The sequence below is a fragment of the Ornithorhynchus anatinus genome, chromosome 18, assembly GCF_004115215.2.
Source record: "Ornithorhynchus anatinus isolate Pmale09 chromosome 18, mOrnAna1.pri.v4, whole genome shotgun sequence".
NCBI lineage: Eukaryota > Metazoa > Chordata > Mammalia > Monotremata > Ornithorhynchidae > Ornithorhynchus > Ornithorhynchus anatinus.
Window position 1 is genome coordinate 5,990,351 of NC_041745.1, and position 18,224 is coordinate 6,008,574.

The 18,224-nt window shown below is 45.0% G+C and overlaps 1 protein-coding gene across 4 annotated transcripts in view; it reads right to left on the bottom strand.

The window, feature by feature from the left end:
* Positions 1 to 18,224, bottom strand: part of DSCAM (DS cell adhesion molecule) — a 515,628-nt gene that overhangs the window by 88,001 nt on the left and 409,403 nt on the right. For all 4 annotated transcript variants that reach the window (XM_029046622.2, XM_029046624.1, XM_029046620.1 and 1 more), the window contains 4 exons: positions 9,239 to 9,435; positions 8,123 to 8,219; positions 7,407 to 7,535; positions 6,084 to 6,251 (listed from right to left, as the gene is read on the bottom strand). In XM_029046622.2, the coding sequence (XP_028902455.1) occupies positions 6,084 to 6,251; positions 7,407 to 7,535; positions 8,123 to 8,219; positions 9,239 to 9,435 (591 nt within the window). The remainder of the gene's footprint in view (positions 1 to 6,083; positions 6,252 to 7,406; positions 7,536 to 8,122; positions 8,220 to 9,238; positions 9,436 to 18,224) is intronic.

Below are 18,224 nucleotides of genomic sequence, written 5' to 3' on the forward strand. Positions count from 1 at the left end.
ATCCAGATAAAAATAGAAAATTTGCAAGTTATCTTGGTAAATTAGTAGTGGCGGTTATATTGCCCAACTTGCCTTTGGAGAGTTTATGTTACTGATGATTTATTTACATAACGACTTCACACACACAGCCCATTAAACCCCTGCAGCTAGCATTCTGGTTCCAAATTTAAAAAAACTTAAGAAAACCTTTCTTATGTTTAAAGCTTGCGCTTGTGTGCATTGCATGTCTACTTCTACAAAAACCACTTCAATATTCTTGCAAATAACCACATGGGAAAATAAGTTTTAAAAGGAGTCAAATAGATTTTTAAATGATCTTAAAGTCAAATATGTTAAAAGATTTTACAGATAATGGAAGAATTAAATACTGATTTGATATTCTTAGACTAGCGTTTCAGTGAATAAGAATTAAAAAAAAAAAAAAACTACATGTGGCCATTGTAGTAATCTTGGGCCCAGTGAAAAGACTCTTTAAATTCATCTCCTGGATGGTACCTTGTATTAGTTTGTAATACACCACAACAGCCACAAAAATCAAGGATTGTGCCTATTATTGGTGACTCTCTAGAGAATGCCAAGTAGATATTTACAAACCAATGAACCTAAAGAATACATGATGAGACAGGCCAATCAATGCCTGCTGCTGCTAATAAACTAGCTTATTCTGAAATTTGGTTTGGCACAATCACTTGCAAACATTTGAATAAACAGTAGAGCTGTCATCATTGAAAAGCATGGCTCCAGATGGCATTTTCATGGCTGAATTGTGGGTTGCCTACTTACTACCAAATTACCCTCATAAAAGTGGAGCTCCCTTTTGCACATTCTCATAGGCCTAAATGTCTCCAGACTTCAAGACCAAAGCGAAGAGACCGAGACCAGGGAGTGGAAATGCACTGAGACGCTATCGCAGCTATTAACATAATGAATGCGAAGTGTGTGTTATCTTATGGCACTACTGTATTAAAAATGGATTTCACTGCCTTAGGTGGCTCATCATTTGGGGAATTAACAAACCCCACATCCAGAGAGGGCAATATCACCCTGGAGTATACAAACAGTAAATCTGTAGTACCTTAATGACCTATGTGCTTATGGGAATGGTACCCCCTAATTATCTAAGCCTCAGTAGTGCTAAAAGTCAGAACAAATTGGATGGCATCTTCCAGAATCTCAGCTGTGAAATTTTTCTTTGGAAGATGTGTAGAAATGGGGATGAGAAATATATTTTGACTGAACAAGGGATTACCCCCAAGGGTCTAGTCGAGTCACTTCAACTCTCTATGCCTCCATTTCTTTCTCTGTGGAAGAGGGATAAATATCCCTGTCTGTCCTGTCCTCACAGAGATATTATGTAGACAAATGGGCTACTTGATAGAAGGTAGTGTAGACTAGTGTATTAGTACTGCACTGTACTAACGCGATTGAATAGTGGAAAGAGCATGGCATTGGCAGTGACTTGGTTCTTGCCTACTGTGTGATCTTTTGTGTGACAAATCATTTAACCTCTCTGGGCCTCCTCTGTGAAAGAAAGGTAAAATTGATTGTGGAGCCCCTTGGGGGATGGGAACTGCATCTGCTCAGATAACCTAATATATAGCAACAGCTTTACAAGCACCATAATTAAAGTGTTTTGGGAAATAAAATGCTGTATACATTTCTCAGTACATCCACTGACATTCTGAAGAAACTTGAGTGCCCATTCCTGTCCTGAGTCTGTATTTTAGAAAAGCTGAGTTCTGGCTCTTGGGAGGAGAGACCAATTCAGGCTTATTTTCCTAAGCAACCTCAGAAGCTGCATAAACATATCTGAAATTGAGTCTGGGTAGAGAAGGGACATCATGTACCATGGAGCTAGTGACTCTTCTGCTGGAGGGAAGCCTTTCTAAGTTATCAAGAGTTACCAAGAGTCACAAGACTCTTGATATATGCTGTCTGAAGTTACACCACCACCCAATAGCCAACAGCCAAAACAATTCCTTTTGCACTTTTTAAATATCTGTGGTCTCTGTAACTTTTTCGCATTTCAGCATCTATAAACAAGCAGACGGAAACATAAAAGAATGCTGACAAATGAGGAAACTTCTTTGTCACATCGTGACAGACCCAATCAAACCCTGGTTCTTCTCTAATCCTGACCTTTCATTCTCTGATGGGACCCTGAAAAACCGAAGGCTCTCCATTGAGCTTCCTGTATAATCGACCTTTTCCTCTCCCTGGAGAGTTTCATCATCAAAGTGGTGAAGGGTCAGCCGCTCCAAACTGGGTCACAAAGCTCTAAATAAAAATGTGACATTCAGGGTGCAGCTGTTAATGGAGAAGCTCGTCTCTTCATGTAAGGTCAATTAGAGATTCTGACACGTTGATTATCAGTCAAAAGAAAACTGGCAAGTTAGGGACACTCTAAGGCCATTAAGAGCTCATACTGTTAACTCAGAGTGGCTCTCTCAGTATCTCTTTTTGAAAGGTGGGCTTCACGAGGGTGTGGAAGGGTAAGCTCGGCCATAGTCATCTCCTCAGCTACGAAGGTCGCTCAAACGATATCAATCTCTTTAGAAGTCATTTTTTGGAAAAAAAAGACACCACAAAACTGGATTCAAACTTGAAATACAGGCCATTTTGTAAGTGGCTAACAAATCAGGAGTAAATATCTGGTTTTATTATTTTTTTCTTCAAAAAACCTTTCAGGGCCACAATAGCCTAAGAGGAGAGGGGGTAGGAGGTGCCTTCTTCTGTCTCTGTGTATGTGTGAGAGAGAAAGAGAGAGAATGTGCTCCTGTGAATGTGTCTGCATTCACACATTGTACCAAGTGTCTTTCTCCCCTCGCCCCCACCCCCACACACTCTCACACCAATAGCAACTTCAACAGCAGAGAAGCTGGTCTCAGAAAGAGGCCAATTTTCTACAAAACAAAAACTAGATCTAGACTCCTGTCGGTGTTAAAGGGAGCTTTACTCTTAAATCCCTTTATAAAAAAGCTGCAATTTTATAGCCCAAGGCACGGACATCTTTAGGACTCTCTGCTAATACTTCCATCATCCTACCATCTTTCTCCAAGCATTTTCTGTGTCAGAGCCTACCCTCTTCCCCAGTCATCCTGGACACTCATCCCTGGGGACAATGTGAGCGGAGCTGAATGAAAAGCACGGTGCAGGAAAGCAAATTTCCAAACTGACATTTTTCAAATGAAACCTGGAAGGGTCTTAAGAAATGATATTAGCAGTCATCCTCTATTACGTGATTATTTCTGTCTCTGTGGCTGGAGGTACAGTTTCATGGTAGGGTTATGCCTGTTGAATGGGGAAAAGACAGTCAGGAGAAGGCCACCATGTTGGACCACTTTGTTTACCCGGCCAGCGTCCCGGGCCTACTCTCCTGAAGAGAGGTCTGTAGGTGGGAGGAGGTCCCGAAAGGTCCCAACAGCCCAGGGGACATCTGTAAGGGACCAGGGACCATAAAAATGGTCTGAGCTTTTTCCAGGTCAACCCTGAGGAGGTCTCAAGTTGACAGTAGGGGTGTCCCACCACAAGGGGTAGGTAAAACAGGCAGGAGGACTGCAGCCCACTCACTCACCCTGCTCTCTTGCCATGCTGGGAGGTCAAAGGCTGTATTCCCCAGGAGACCTTTTGGTCTAGCCACCGTCCACAGCCAGAGGTCAATGCCCCTCATCAACCCTGGCCCCAGGGGCACTTAAGTGCCCGACCCAAAGCCTTGTGTTGTACTTTCTCTGGTTGGGTGGGTAAGGTTGGCAAATAAAAGACAGGCTTTTAAATGCACCCATTAAGTGAACACAGATGTAGCTGTAGGTGGCAAGGGCAGAGGAAGGATCTACCAACTCGACTGTAGTAATAACAGTACAAAAGCATTTACTGAGTGCCGAGCGCTGTCCTAAGTGCTAGGAGAAAATACACTGGTGAGAATTAGAGAAGGTCCCTGTCCCTCATAGAGCTCCCAGTCTGAGCCCTAAGAGACGGTGCTTTTCCAAGCACTTAATACAGTGCCCTGCCACACAGTAAGCACTCAATAAATACCACTGGTTGACAGAAGTGCCCGGCGGTGAAGTGAAAGTGTAGCTGCGGCTCAGAGGGTCCGTTTGGGGAAAGGCTGTTTACCTGTCCTCTTGGCTGCAGAGAAACGCGCTGCTATGGCAACGACTATCTGAAGTGAAATTCAAAGCAGCCACCTCGGCGGCAACTTGCTCATCAACCTTCCCTGCTCTGCCTTCTACCCTGGACAATTTCAGCCATGAGGTGGTGGTCAGAGAAAGGAGGCGGGTGTTTTTCAAGCAGTGACACTTGGGGTGACCATTCATCTAGCTTTCTACTGAACAGGCAGGTTTTCATACAGAAAAATTTGTGTGAGAGAGAGAGAGCACAAGCAGGTGTGTGTACACATGGGGTTTTTGGGGGGAGTCCAGAACTGCTGAATGCTGTCAGGAGTTACCCCGATGGGCGCTGCATGAGAAGCAGCATCATCTAGTGGATAGAGCTTGGGCCTGGGCTCTAATCCTGGCTCTGCCACTTGTCTGTATGTGACCTTGGGCAAATCACTTAATTTCTCTGTGCCTCAGTTCTCTCATGTGTAAAATGGGGATTAAGGCTGTGACCCCTAGGTGGGACAGGGACTATATCCAACCTTATTATCTTGTATCTATTGCAGTACTTAGTACAGTGCCTGGCACATAGAAAGCACTAAACAAATGAAAACCAAACAAACAAAAAAAACCCCAGTATCGGACACCACACCAGACCACTTCCTTCATTTTTTGGCATTTTGGCAGTGTGCTAGACACTGTTCTAAGCAGTGGGGTGGATACAAGCTAATCAATTTGGACACAGTCCATGGCCCACAAGGGGTCACGCAGTCTTATTCCCCATTTTCTAGATAAGGTAACTGAGGCACAGAAAAGTTAAATGACTTTCCAAGGTCACACAATAGACTAGTGACAGGGCCAGAATTTGAACACAGGTCCTTCTGATTCCCAGGACCATGCTCCTCAGTAGTTTGTTCCTTTTCAGGATCTGAAGTTCCAAGAATCCTATTTCAAGTGAGGGTTAGTTTTAGTGGCTCATTTTCAAGCAGATCTCTGATTTTACAGACACATACAGAACAGTAATTTGTATTTATATAGAGCTTTCTTTCAAAATGTTCAGTGAGCACTTTCAGGTTGAATTCATAAAATCCCAGTGACTCTTGGAGCAACAAAAAAATCAAAGTACCATCATGTCCACTTTGAAGATAGGAGGGATTGGAGATGGAGCAAGTTTAGCTGAAATAATTGAGGTAACAGCAACCAACCTCCAACATAGTTTTCAAGAACCATTAGACCAGATACCGTTTAGCACGGAAACAGACATTGGTCTCTCCTACATTTACTAAAGTCTTTCCCCTGAGGAAACTCATTCTACTGTTCTCCATATCATCAGGCTAATTCAAGAGATATAAGCATCTGCCCTTAAGAAAATATACTGAAAGCTTCCTCGCCCTTGTAAATTCCCAGGAAACAAAGCAAGGAAAGAGAAAAGAAAAGCAGAATATTAGCAATGTCTCAGAGGCCGGCAACTTGACTTTCACTGGATATTACTTCCCGCTTTTTGTAAAAGTCCACTCTGATTTCTTTAAGACTGTGGGCACATGCGCACAGGTCTCCTAAAAGATAAGCTGCAGTCCCTATCCCACATGGGGCTCACCATCTACCTTACCCTAATTTTACCAATGAGGAAACTGAGGCCCAGAGAGGTTAAGTGCCTTGCCCAAGATCACACAGTAAGCCAGTGGCAGAGCAAGAACTCAATCCCAACTCTTCTTAATCCCGGTCCTGTTCTCTTTCCAGTTGGCCATATGCTCCCTCCCTACTGGACCACAATGGCTCATTTTATGTTTTTCCAATTTGCCAGCCTCAGAAACATGCACAAAACTCACTGGGAGAGAGGCAAGTTCACGTTTGGAATCAGAATGTGCTGGGCCCTTTACAGGTGCTGTCTCTAAAGATTGAACTGCTAGTGTGAGGGGGACTTTCCAAGTCCCCAAAGGCAGCTCGAGTCCTCCTTTGATTTTCAACAATAAAGAAGCCGGACTGTACCTGCTTCGTCGGCGGTGATGGTGAGCTCGTTGCTGGCCTCGCTCTTGCCGATGCGGTTTTTGGCATACATGCGGATGCTGTAGGTGGAGGAAGGATGGATATCAATGATGGTGGCCGAGTTCAGCTGAGGGGAAACATCTTTGGTTCTCTGAGCGGAATCCCAGGAATCTTTGTGTGTTTTTTTTAAAAAAGAAGAGATAGAGACTTGAGTTTTTTTTCTCCCCTGCCTTGGAAAGGTCTACAAGTAGGAGTTTATTAACACTGTAACTGCATTCTCCTAAGGTGGTGATATTCCTATTTCTGGGCAATGGGTGGCTCTCAGAGACATAGTTTCTCTTGTGAGTGAAATAAAGGCCCCTGATTTCCCAATGTACTGAATGCCAGGTGGGCTCTGTGAGTGATTTCCTATCCACATACACAGAGGGCCAAGCAGTTTAAGCTACCATGGACACTTTGACTTTAAGACCGTGAGCACACCTGTTGCACTGCTGACAGATGGCTCGGCTTGGTGTGGAGGAGGAGCTGCCTGTTGATTTGACCAGGTGCTGCTGACCCAGCAGAAATCTCTCTGGGTCCACCGGCTGCTGCGGATAAGTGTCACTAGCCCATCTCTTGTAGCATTTCAAGGAGGTTACCGCAGCGGCAGCTCAGCCGCTCGGCAGGCAACAGTTCTCTGATTCTCTGTTGAAGCTGCAGCTCGGCCCCTGGCCTGCTGTTCTGGTGCAGCAATGCGTAACCCAAAATAGATGAGAGGAGTATGTCGGGGGGCTCGCTGCCCCAGATAACGGATTCCTTTCCGGGACACGTACCCCATTGGGAGAGGTGGGAAGGGAAAAGGAACAGGTGGTGGGGAAAGGTTCTGACGGTGCCACTGTGTTCTGTCTCCCAGACCCAGGGTGCCAATTCCTAGCTGCTGAGGGAAATTGGGCTGCGAACCCAAAACGCTCCCTCAATGTGGACTCCAACTGCGGTAAAATGACAGAAGGCCAAAACCCAACTCTAAGGATGGGAGGATAGGGAGACTGGAGAGGCCCCACCATTCAGTGTTAATGCCTTATAAAGAAAATGGCCAAAGACAGGCAGTTAGACTGACAGAAAGACTGGAAGACAGGCAGTAGGATTAAAGGCAAGTATGAAGGAAGGCAGGCAGATGGAGACAGGCTGAAGGGCAGACAGGCAGGCAAGAGGACAGAGAGCCAAGACAGTCAAGAAGGCAGGCAGGAAGAAAGACAGGAATAAAAGGAGGGAAGGAAAGCTTAGAAGGGAAGGACGAAAGGAAAATGGCAGTGATCGGGCTACAGCCTGAGAAAATAAAGGTCTTACCTGATTTATTCTTGCATTCAATATCGTAGCCTGTGATTGGACTATTTCCATCGAATCCCATGGTCCACCTGAGAGTAATGGTTCGTGCTTTCACGTCTTTGATTTCAATTTCAGGAGGATCTGGGGGCTCTGGGTACAAGCAGAAGAAACTCTGGTTTAGGCCAAAATGAGAATGCATCATTCAAGTGGTGCAGAGCGAGCATGGGTCACACCTGAGGTTGTCACCTTCATCTGGTGGCACCGGGACCCTCCGGTTCCTCATGGGGAGAAAGAACACTACTTTAAGAAGGCTCCACGGATTTCCAACTTTCCCTGGATCAGCCTGTGGCCCCACTGCAGTTCTGTCTAGATCACTCCTGCTGATGCTGAAAACTGGAGTCACTGTCCTTTCCTCGTGCAGGTGCTATTCAGTATAGAACACCAACAGATTGCCAGTTCTGACAGAAGGGGCATGGGGCATTCGTTAGCCTGAAAATTGCCAGCATCCGATTTTGATCCTATGTGCTATGGTTCCTATGCTTTTATTTTGTTTCGGACTGACTCTGCAGGACTGCAAAATACTGCAAGGCCACTGGTGTCCCATTGCTTAAACTGGCTCTGAGAATTAGGAAGTGTTTTCAGAAAAAAATTGAATCCAAACAGATTTCTGAGCATGGGCACACACTTACTGTACTAAAATACCTGGGTTTTTTTTCCTTATGTTGTCCTCTTCCTACCTTGCACAGTGAGCTGAATTATTCCACGATCCTCCCCGTAGGAATTGATAGCGTGGCAGGAAAAGAAGCCAGAATCTTCTCTCACAGTTGGCAAAATCTATACGTGAAGAAGAGAAAAGTGCATCTTTACTCAGAAGCATTCACTGATACTTGAAAGAGAATTTTACCTCAAATGTGGACAAAAGATCTGATCCACACTTAACATATTGCACAAGCGCTTCAATGTCATGCAGTCCGAATGAACATTATCACAGTCTAGGGTCTCCTGGTCAAATGAGAACTGCATTTCATAGAGACGATAGGTCAGGAGGCGGAGCTGGAGCAGAACAAGATAGCACCTGGGGCTATGTATCCTAGATTTTTTATTTCCTATCCTGTGGCTTGAGTGATCAAAGTCACTAAACTGTAAGGGAATGGATTCATCAGTGTTATATCTGAGGCTCTATCCTCAGGAATCTCATTCAAATTTGGTCTTGGAAGACTCACAGGAATGGAACCTGGGGATGGAGGGGGTGGCATCAATACAAACATTTGACACAGACAGACTGCTGGAGCACCAATTTTCTGGGGAATGAGAACAATACTTCCCTCCAGCCTTTGAAATAACCAAAAAGGGAGTCAGGGAAAAGTCCTTTAAAGCGGTCAGATCCTTGGCCCATAAGCGGATGGATTTTATCTAAGCACATAATGACTTTTCCCTTTTCCTACACTGCTGATAGTGATTTCCTGAATCACACTTAGGTAGGCCCTACTCTGAACAGAGAATGTTTCACTCCCCAGGGAGAACACTTCCCAACAGGGCTCCATTTTCCTCCTTCAGGGTTACTGAATGACTCTGTTCCTGAGGTGGCTTTCCCGTCTTGTCCGTAATCGTCCTCATTAACACTTCCCTAATCCGCTAGCCCGATTTTTACTGGGCAGCGACCCCTCAGTTTGATGCGGATGAGAAATGATGCTTTATCAATAAACCTACAGATGAATCTCTCTACACCTCCTGCCCCTACCGTCCTGCCAACTGTGGTGATGAAGGAAACGCTCTCCTTCGGTGACAGCAGCTTTCCACCACCAACACAGTCAGAATGCGCTTTGCTTTGGCTTTCTGCCTTTTAACTGTACCTGCAGAGTTGAGATCACTTCCTCTCCCGCCTCCTTGGTGGACACAAGATAGCGGGCCATTTCAGGATTAATGATTCTGTCCTCTTTCTCCCAGCGCACTATAATGGGTTTCTCACCATGAGCCATGCAACTCATCTCCTTCTTCTGACCCTGGGTTGCCAGCGTAGTATTTGGATAGGATGTTATCATCGCAGGTACTGAAAAATCAAACACAGCGACACAGCTGGTCAGCGAGGCAAACACCGCTCGTTCAGGCTTCAGGCATTTTGATATTCGGTCACCTGAAAACCCTCTTAAGTTCGTTTGAAGAGCTGGTTCCAGGTATACGGTATTGGATCAGCGAGAAGAACAAAATATTGGGAAGATGACAGAAAGGCTGGATCGGATGATCTGGTCCCCAAACATAACAATAATAATTATTACAGCATTTGTTAAGTGCTTACTACGTGCCAAGCTCTCTTCTAAGAACTGGGGTAGATACAAGGTAATCAGGTTGAACACACTCCCTGTCCCATGCGGCTCACAGTCTCAATCCCCATTTTACAGATGAGGTAACTGAGGCACAGAAGTGAAGAGACTTGTCCAAGGTCACAAAGCAGACAAGTGGCAGAGCTGGAATTAGAACCCATGGCCTCCTGACTTGCAGGTATGTGCTCAATCCATTAGGCCACACTGTAGTGATCCAGATTCAGGGGCCATTAGAGATATGGTTTATTCTCCTTCAAGCCTCTAGGAAGCAGGATTGTCCTCTGAGATTCCCAGTTATCTTCTCTATAAAGAGTCATCTAGATCCATCCAGAGAAGTGCTCCATCCAGAGAAGAATTTTATCTGTAGGAATTATGGTTTCCTTCTGGCTGCTAAAATCCTACTGGTTTGGATTTTTAAACTGCCAGGTGTGCAAACCTTACAGCGGCTCAACCTTGAGGAATCGCAGTTATAACTGAACTAGGAACATGGCTGGCTGGAGAGAGAAAAGGTTATTGGGACCATCATACAGCGATTGCCAGGCATGGTCTTTTTCAAGATACAGCAGACATGGATACATCAGACAACTCTTTCCCCAGGGAAGCCACAGCCTCCACTGCATCCAGTAGTTGACGGGATTATGCATGGTAGACAAAATCACTCAAGAAAATACACACAAGCAATTCTCTAACTTTATTTGAGAAAGACAGGCCATAAAGAGTAGTGCATACCCTAAGTGTTTGGGATAATTATGTGTCTGTTTTATAAAATGTCCCAAACACTAAGAAAACTCAGAGACACCATGGAAGACGCACGTAAAGAAATATTTTTTTAAGATCAGAGTGAAGAATGCAGCCACCTCTCAAATGAGTGCTACAAACGGACACAGTGGAAAAGTGAAGCTACAACAACACACGAGGATGCTAAAATTTTCTATCATCCAGGCAGCCCCGCCCTAATTATATGCACAATAAGCATTTGAAACATGCTGTAGACTCCTTACTGCTCGTTACTATCATCTGAACTGGAGGTTTCAGCTCTTTTTCAGATTGATATCCTTTGAGGTTCTCCAATTCCATCCTCCTTTTCTTATCCAGCCTCAGTTCTCTCTTCTGTAAATTGACAATAAGATGCCTACCTCTTTGAACTTCGTGAGGGCCAGAAAACTAGATCTGATTTCATAATTCCATATCTCTCTCATTCCTAGCACACTGCTCGGCACATAACGAGAAGCACTGTGGCGTAGTGGAAAGAGCACAGGCCTGGGAGTCAAAGGACCTGGGTCTAATCCCAGCTCCGCCACCTGTCTGCTGTGTGACCTTGGGCAGATCACTTAACACACAGGCAGATCACTTCTGTGCCTCAGTCCCTCATTTGCCAAATGGGGATTAAGATGGTGAGCCCTATTGCAGGACAGGGATTGGTGTCCAACCTGATTGTCTTGTATCAATCCCAGTGCTTTGCACAGTGCCTGCCACCTAATACCTAATACACAACACATACCATAAAAACCAGTAAGCATTTAATACCATCATTACCATTAGATTGGGTACTCTAGGTGGTTATGGATCCACAAACTCCCAGTAGCAGCTGAACCGCTCTTGGGCTGCAATAGAGAGCCATGGCAGCCAGGATTTCCTATTTGCATGAACACCACAGCAGTGTGGGATCTTCCCCCCCCTTCCTCCCTTCACAAACCCCAATTTCACCCCCACCCTCTGCCTCTGTGTTATATAGAGACCATCCCAAGCAACCCCTATGGGAATACCAAAATGTTACAAAGTCTGAACTGCAGAAGTGTTTTTTTTTAAATGCAATCTCACTGCTGCACATCCTTACATCCTTCTCACACTGAAGGTGTGGGTCATACAAAGCCACATCCAGATGGCCTGTCAGACAGAGATTCACCCTCAACTATCATTCTGGGAAGAAAAAAAGATCAGACAGTTGGAGAGGAGGGGGACTGTAGAAGAAGGCTGGGAGTGGGGTGGGGGTGGGGCGGCAGGGAAGCTGCTTTTTCTCTCCCAACTCTGGTGCGGAGGTGGAGAAAAATCTTAGTGAAGGGGATTCAGGCAGAGGGGGAAGGGGAGGTACTCTGTCAAAATATTCAGCTCTTTCTGTTTCTCTCCTCCACAAATACTCCTCGGCAAGGGGGTGTAGGCCAGTTCTAGCTGGGAGAACCCTGAGGTATCCAAACAGATGCCTTGTTTGGACTTGGTTTCTCTCTCTCCCACTTATTCCCTTTGCTCTGCAGTTCTCTCCCTGCCTCTGCCTGCTCTCTTTTCCCTTGGCAGCCATTTTCTCTGGCTTCCTTCCTTAAAAAAAAAAAAAAAATTAAGTACTGTATTGCATCAACAATCCAAATGGTCATTAATTCCAATTTAGTGGGGTCCAAATTTGCAATGTTTTCCTGGACAACCAAGCAGCAGGCAGAAACTAAAAACATATGCTGGGTCTTGAACATTCAGCTCTAAAGCTCTGCCTCCCATTGACTCAAAATGGTCTCAGCCCTTTCTGAAGCAACTCTCAAATATCAGATGGCGAGTGTACAAGTTATGGCTGAATGGGGCCGATTTGGGGCTTTCCACAACCATCTTGAAAATCACGATTGAAATCAACTAGATAGATGCCTAGGCGGTGCGGTACTTGACATTTGCATGAGAAGCAGGTCGGAAGGAATGACTCTTTCCCATTCAGCTTTCGTGAGGGAAGGATGTGAGAGAGGCCTGAGACCCCAGGGCTCTCTCTCCCCTCCCAATCCTTCATGTTCTGGCAAAATGAGAAACAATTTTCAAGATGATGTTTCCTGGCTGGGGCTAGCCTGACCGTGCTGGTTTGCAACTGCATCGCACGGGTTGGATTTTGCTCGACATGTCACTTCGTATTACCTAAAAGCAGCCAACCCACAGGACAAATCGAGCTCTGTAAAAAGCAAACAGAGTTTAGTGGGAGAGACTGTTTTCTCGCTCGGGTTTCCTTGTCTTTGTCTCGTAAGATTTTAAGTCTCTCTTCCTTGCCTCTTGTTGTGAAATTAAGAGACTGGGGCCGTCCGGGGGCCATTTGGCATTTTTGAGTGCACAGCGTGGGGCGGTGAGCAAAGCGAGGGTAAAAATCTGCAAGACCCTCAGCCTCCTGGGTTCTTCTAATTTTCTCGGGCCGCAACGGAACATGTTTCTGCTAGCATGTCTCCCTCTGGGCAGGAGCGGCCCAGTTCAGTTCTGCTTCCGGAGGCAACGCGAGCCAGCCAGCAGAACAGCCCAACCTGGTTCGGCTCCCTCCGGACTTCCCCCCCGAGCCCGCGGCCCCCTCAGCTATGTTGGCCCAGGCCTGGGGAATGGCCTGAAGGAAGCATCTCCACTACTGTGCTCTGCAGTGCTAATGTTGGGTGGCATGACCTTTGCACATGTCCCAGCTATTGATGCTCGGGGACAACGATATGTCAGGATGGCATCTCTTTCCAGAGGAAGGATTTCTGGAATGAGAATGGGATGATTTATCAGGGCTTGACAGGGACAGAAAACTGTGGGGGAAACCCCAACAGAAAGAGAGGATTAACTAGGAAGTTTATTTATTTTTAAGAATAAATGTGTTGGCTTTTTCCCCCCCCACAGGGAGGAAGAGGAGAGGGAGAATATCCTATCATGTGGTTCTTAACTATTTGCTTATGATACAATAATCTCACAAAAAAAGGGTCCGCTGTCTGTAAAAACTACTAAAGACATATGGTAGTGCAGTTTTGTCCACCAAGTAGCAGGTGGACACTACAGTGAGCTCTAGGGGAGCTTCGTCTTCTGGCTCTGGCCACTAGGACAGTGGTTTTCCATGTCCTTTTTGAAAAAGTGTGGTGACAATAAATTGGTTCTCCAACCCACGCAGAGTGCTCCTGTGCTGACGTTAAAAAAACAAAACCCAAAACACCCATAAAGATATACAGTGCTGATATAATCAGTTTCTAATCCCGATGATCTCTAGATTGTCTTTCACCTTACTTGTACTCAGTCTCTCCCCATTCAGTACTTGTATTTTGTCACTGAGGGCACTTGTCCCCTTTAATAATGATAATTATGAGAGAAGCAGTGAAGCCTCGTGGAAAGAGCATGGGCCTGGGAGTTAGAGAAGCTGGGTTCTAATCCTAGTTATGCCACTTGCCTGCTGTGTGCCCTGGGGCAAGTCACTTCTCTGTGCCTCAGTTCCTCATCTGTCAAAAGGGATTTAGTACCTGTTCTCCCTCACATTTAGACTATGAGCCCTTTGTGGTACAGGGACTGGGTTAGACCTGAAAATCCTGTATCTAGCCCAGTGCTCTATACAGTGGTTGGCATACAGTAAGCACCTGATAATAATTATTATTATCATTCTGTTTGCTGTTAAATACTTATTATATACTCAGCACTGTGCTCAGAAACATGGTGCCTACAGGATGAGCAGATATAGCCCCTGTCCACAACGCCACACAATCGAGGGGATAGGGACAGCCTACATCTCAACCCTATTTATCAGATGAGGAAACTGAAGCCAAGAGAAATTACGTGATTTGCCCCTCACAGTGGGCAGTAGCAGTCCTGTGCTCTATTAGGCCACACTGCCTCCCTTGTATTTGAACTTACTAAATCTCACCTATTTCTCCCAAGGCACGTGGAATTCTCCTCCCGCCTTCCAGATTTGGCAATCCTAGATGAGCACATTCTTGATTCTGTCATCCAGGTTATCAATATACACACTCAAGAGAACCTGATCTCACCCTTCTCCATTCCCGGGTGACACCAAGCCAGTGATGAAGATCAAACTCTTTCTAGCTGTTTTTTTTTTCTTTTAATGGTATTTGTTAAGCACTTACTATGTGCTAGGCACTGTACTAAGCGCGGGGGTGGATACAAGATAATTACGTTGAACATAGTTCCATGTCCCACATGGGGCTCACAGTCTTAACCCCATTTTACAGATAACTGAGGCACAGAGAAGTTAAGTGACTTGCCAGAGTTCACACAACGGACAAGTAGTGGAACTATAATATCTTCAAAATGCCATCTGGGACGAGAGATATCCCAAAGGGAGAAGTGGTTGATTCTGTTTATAATCATCCCAATCTTCACCCCAACAATGGATCCTTAATAGTTTTGAAATTCCCTTGCTCTTACTGCCCAGAAAACATACAGAAAATAATCACCCAGGCAGTTTCACAAGCACATCAAACCCATCACGTGTGCAATGTCAATGCTTCATGAGTCTGGGCAGCACTTTGAGAAAGACTTTACAATGCAGTTTGGTCATTGCCTGCAAGAGTTTTAGAGGCAGAGTGATATTCATTCCTCTTAGCCTAAAAAAACCCCCAACAAAACTCTGAACTTCCAACACTATGAGGGTTAATGAGATTATGTCTTGAAAGCCTGTTGGGAGTATCAAAAGGAAGGCAGCATGTAAATAGAGAGCACCATTATCACCACCATCGAATCAAAAATTCCTCCTGCCCAAACATTTATTGTCCATAAAAGTTTCTACAACCATGCTACAACCCCGGGCAGTCCTAATCCCTCTAAAGAAAATGATTTCTCCAGCCAGGAATTAATAAGTTCCCAGCACATACTAGACTATCTTCTCGGCCGGCTTATTACAGTTCCATAATGAAGTTACTTTGATTATAACCATTAATCAAACACGTGTTTCCAAGGCAGAACAGGCCTTATTTGATGTTAAGCCTTAACAAGAATGACAAGATTCTGAGCTCTTGGCAGCTTTGCCAGTGTCTTGTGATGTGATTGAATGTGTCAGGGTAAAGGCTGAAAACATTTAGGTATCATATCGTATTCACTCTGAAGTGGTTTCAGGTCTCATTAAAGGAAGAAAGGTTGATTTATTTTGCATGACAACTATGAATTTTAAGTGCAAGGCACTAAAAAGGTGCCGTTTCCTGAACTCGCAGAGATCTCCTTTGTCCTTGGATTTGCCTTCCTCTGCATTCAGGGCTCCAGAGATGAGAAGGTTGCATATTTTTCTCACTGCCTTTTTTACAGGGCCCAGTTTGGAAAAAACTGACATTTTTCCACCTTGTCGTTTGTGTGCAATCTCCCTTAGGAGGAAAACAGAACATGGGGAGTGGATATGTGTTTGCCTGTCGCTGGTGATTGTAAAACTGGGACATTTGCTGATGGAAGTTGAGAGGAGGTAAGCAGGTGGATGAACTCAAGATGATCAATTAGGAAGGAAAATAAATCAGCCAGTTAAGAGATTGACTTTCAGATTTCCTATTAATATTAAGAAGATTTTGATCTAACTGACTACTTTTCTTAGCATGTCTCTTATGGAGAAGTAACATCTCCAGGGATGTTGTGATAGTGTGTGTTTTTAGAAGTGGAAATAGTGCTCCCTCAGGGCAGCCATAGTGGCTGTTAACTGTCTCTCCAGTGCTTAGTGCAGGGTAGGTGCTCAAACAGTAATAGTTAGCAGCGGGGAGTTGTAAAGTGATTTGGTCAAGGCAGAGCCGGAGGCTCTTCTCCCTGGACGCCCCAGCCCCGGGTGGGATTCCAATCAACCACTCAATCAGTTGGTATTTATTGAGTGCTTACTGTGTGCAGAGCACTGTACTAAGCACTTGAGAGAGTACGATATAACAGAGCTCGTAGATACATTCCCTGCTGCCCTTCCTAACTTAGCTACCTCCATTCTTGTCACTCATCAGCATGGCCTCTGAGCAGGAACTCCAACCCTGCCTCTGAAGGTCAGTGAAGGACTCAGAGTCTCAGCACGGGGCTTCTAGCTTCTATTCCACCCAGGGCTCATTACCTCACTCCAGCCGAATCCAAAAATGGTCAGACGATATCCAAACTCGTGTTTCCTCATTTTCTCCCCAAGCTTGTATCGTCTCTCATGAGCAGCTGACAAGTTACACAATGAGGCAATGCTTCGGGGGAAAATGAACAGCCATTACCATGACCACCCGATCGGCAGGGTCAACTCTGGCTGGTGACTCAATAAAAAGTGACGCACAACTGAGGCACGGGAGGACTGGTTCTGGCTGGCATCTCCCTGAGCTTCTAAACTGAGGGACAGATCTAAGAAATGGTTAGTAGAACAGTGTTCTGGAGGTGCAGCTCTGACTTCCTAGGTCAAGAGACCTCTTGAGAGACCACTTTGTTTACAAAATCCACAAGAATAAAAGATGCACTTTGAAATGAATTCTTATTATCCACACCCTAAGACTGTGAGCCCTGTGGGGAGGGACTGCATCTGTTCTAATTATCTGGCATCATGCCTCACTACTTAATGCATTGCTGGGGGGTACAGTAAATACTTAATAAATACCATAATTATTATACACTTGCATTTAAACAGGTTTTTTACATAATAATAATAATGGTATTTGTTAAGCGCTTACTATGTGCCAAGCACTGTTGTAAGCACTAAGTTACATAAAGGGTAATCAGGTTGTCCCATGTGGACTCACAGTTTTAATCCCTGTTTTACAGATGAGGTAACTGAGGCACAGAGAAGTTAAGTGGTTTCCCCTGATCACACAGTAGACAAGTGGCAGAGCCGGGATTAAAACCCATGACCCCTGACTCCCAAGCCTGTGCTCTTTCCACTAAGCCACGCAGATAAGCAAACGCCTGTTGCCTCATAAAGGACCTCAACTCTCCTTCCTTTGGCTTATTCTCCACAACTTCAAGCGTAGAGCCTTGCGGTAGGTAGGTGCTTATCATATCAATCCACTGTATTTATTGAGCACTTACTGTGTGCTGAACTAAGAGTTTGGGAAAAGTGCAATACAATAGAGTTGGTAGGCACGATCCCTGCCAACAATTGAATGGCCATGAAGGAGAAGGTGGTAAAGGAACCCAGGTTTTCGGGAACCCAGTTGTTCTGCCATTCCTGACAAAAATCAAAGTGTGCCGGGCCTGATTATCTTGTCTCTACCCCTGCACTTCACATGTGTTTAGCACATAGTATCACTTTGTTCTGGGCAGGGAACTTGTCGACTAATTCTGTTATACTCTATTCTCCCAAGTGCTTAGTACTTATTCCACTCATAGTAAGCGCTCAATAAATACCTTTGATTGATTACAAATACTGTTATTATTAGGGAATGATTATGCTCTCCTGTCATTTGAAATACATGTCGCGCAACACTGGAGCTTAAGACAACAGTCTACCTGCAACTGCAAGTATAAAGATGAGCAGCCTAATAAAGCCTTTTGCCTAAAATCCATTCTAACAAGTTGTTTTGTAGTGAAAGCATCCTGCCTCCGCCTCTTTAAGATTGGTAAATCATCTCACGCCAGGAAAGCATTTGGGAGAATTTTCCTCACTCCAGATACCGGCTAGAAGAATCTCTTCAGTGTCTTCTGTGTGTATCTCTGACAGATCTTAAAAAGAACTGAAATACAATAGGGGGCAGAAATCCTCGGCTACCTTCACTGTTAATCAGGGAGATATTTTATGACCAAGCAGCTCTCCGTGGTTTTTCAGATCTCACAGGCTTGTGAAGCGACATGTGTAAATGTCCCTCTCAAGGGAAGAGAAGCG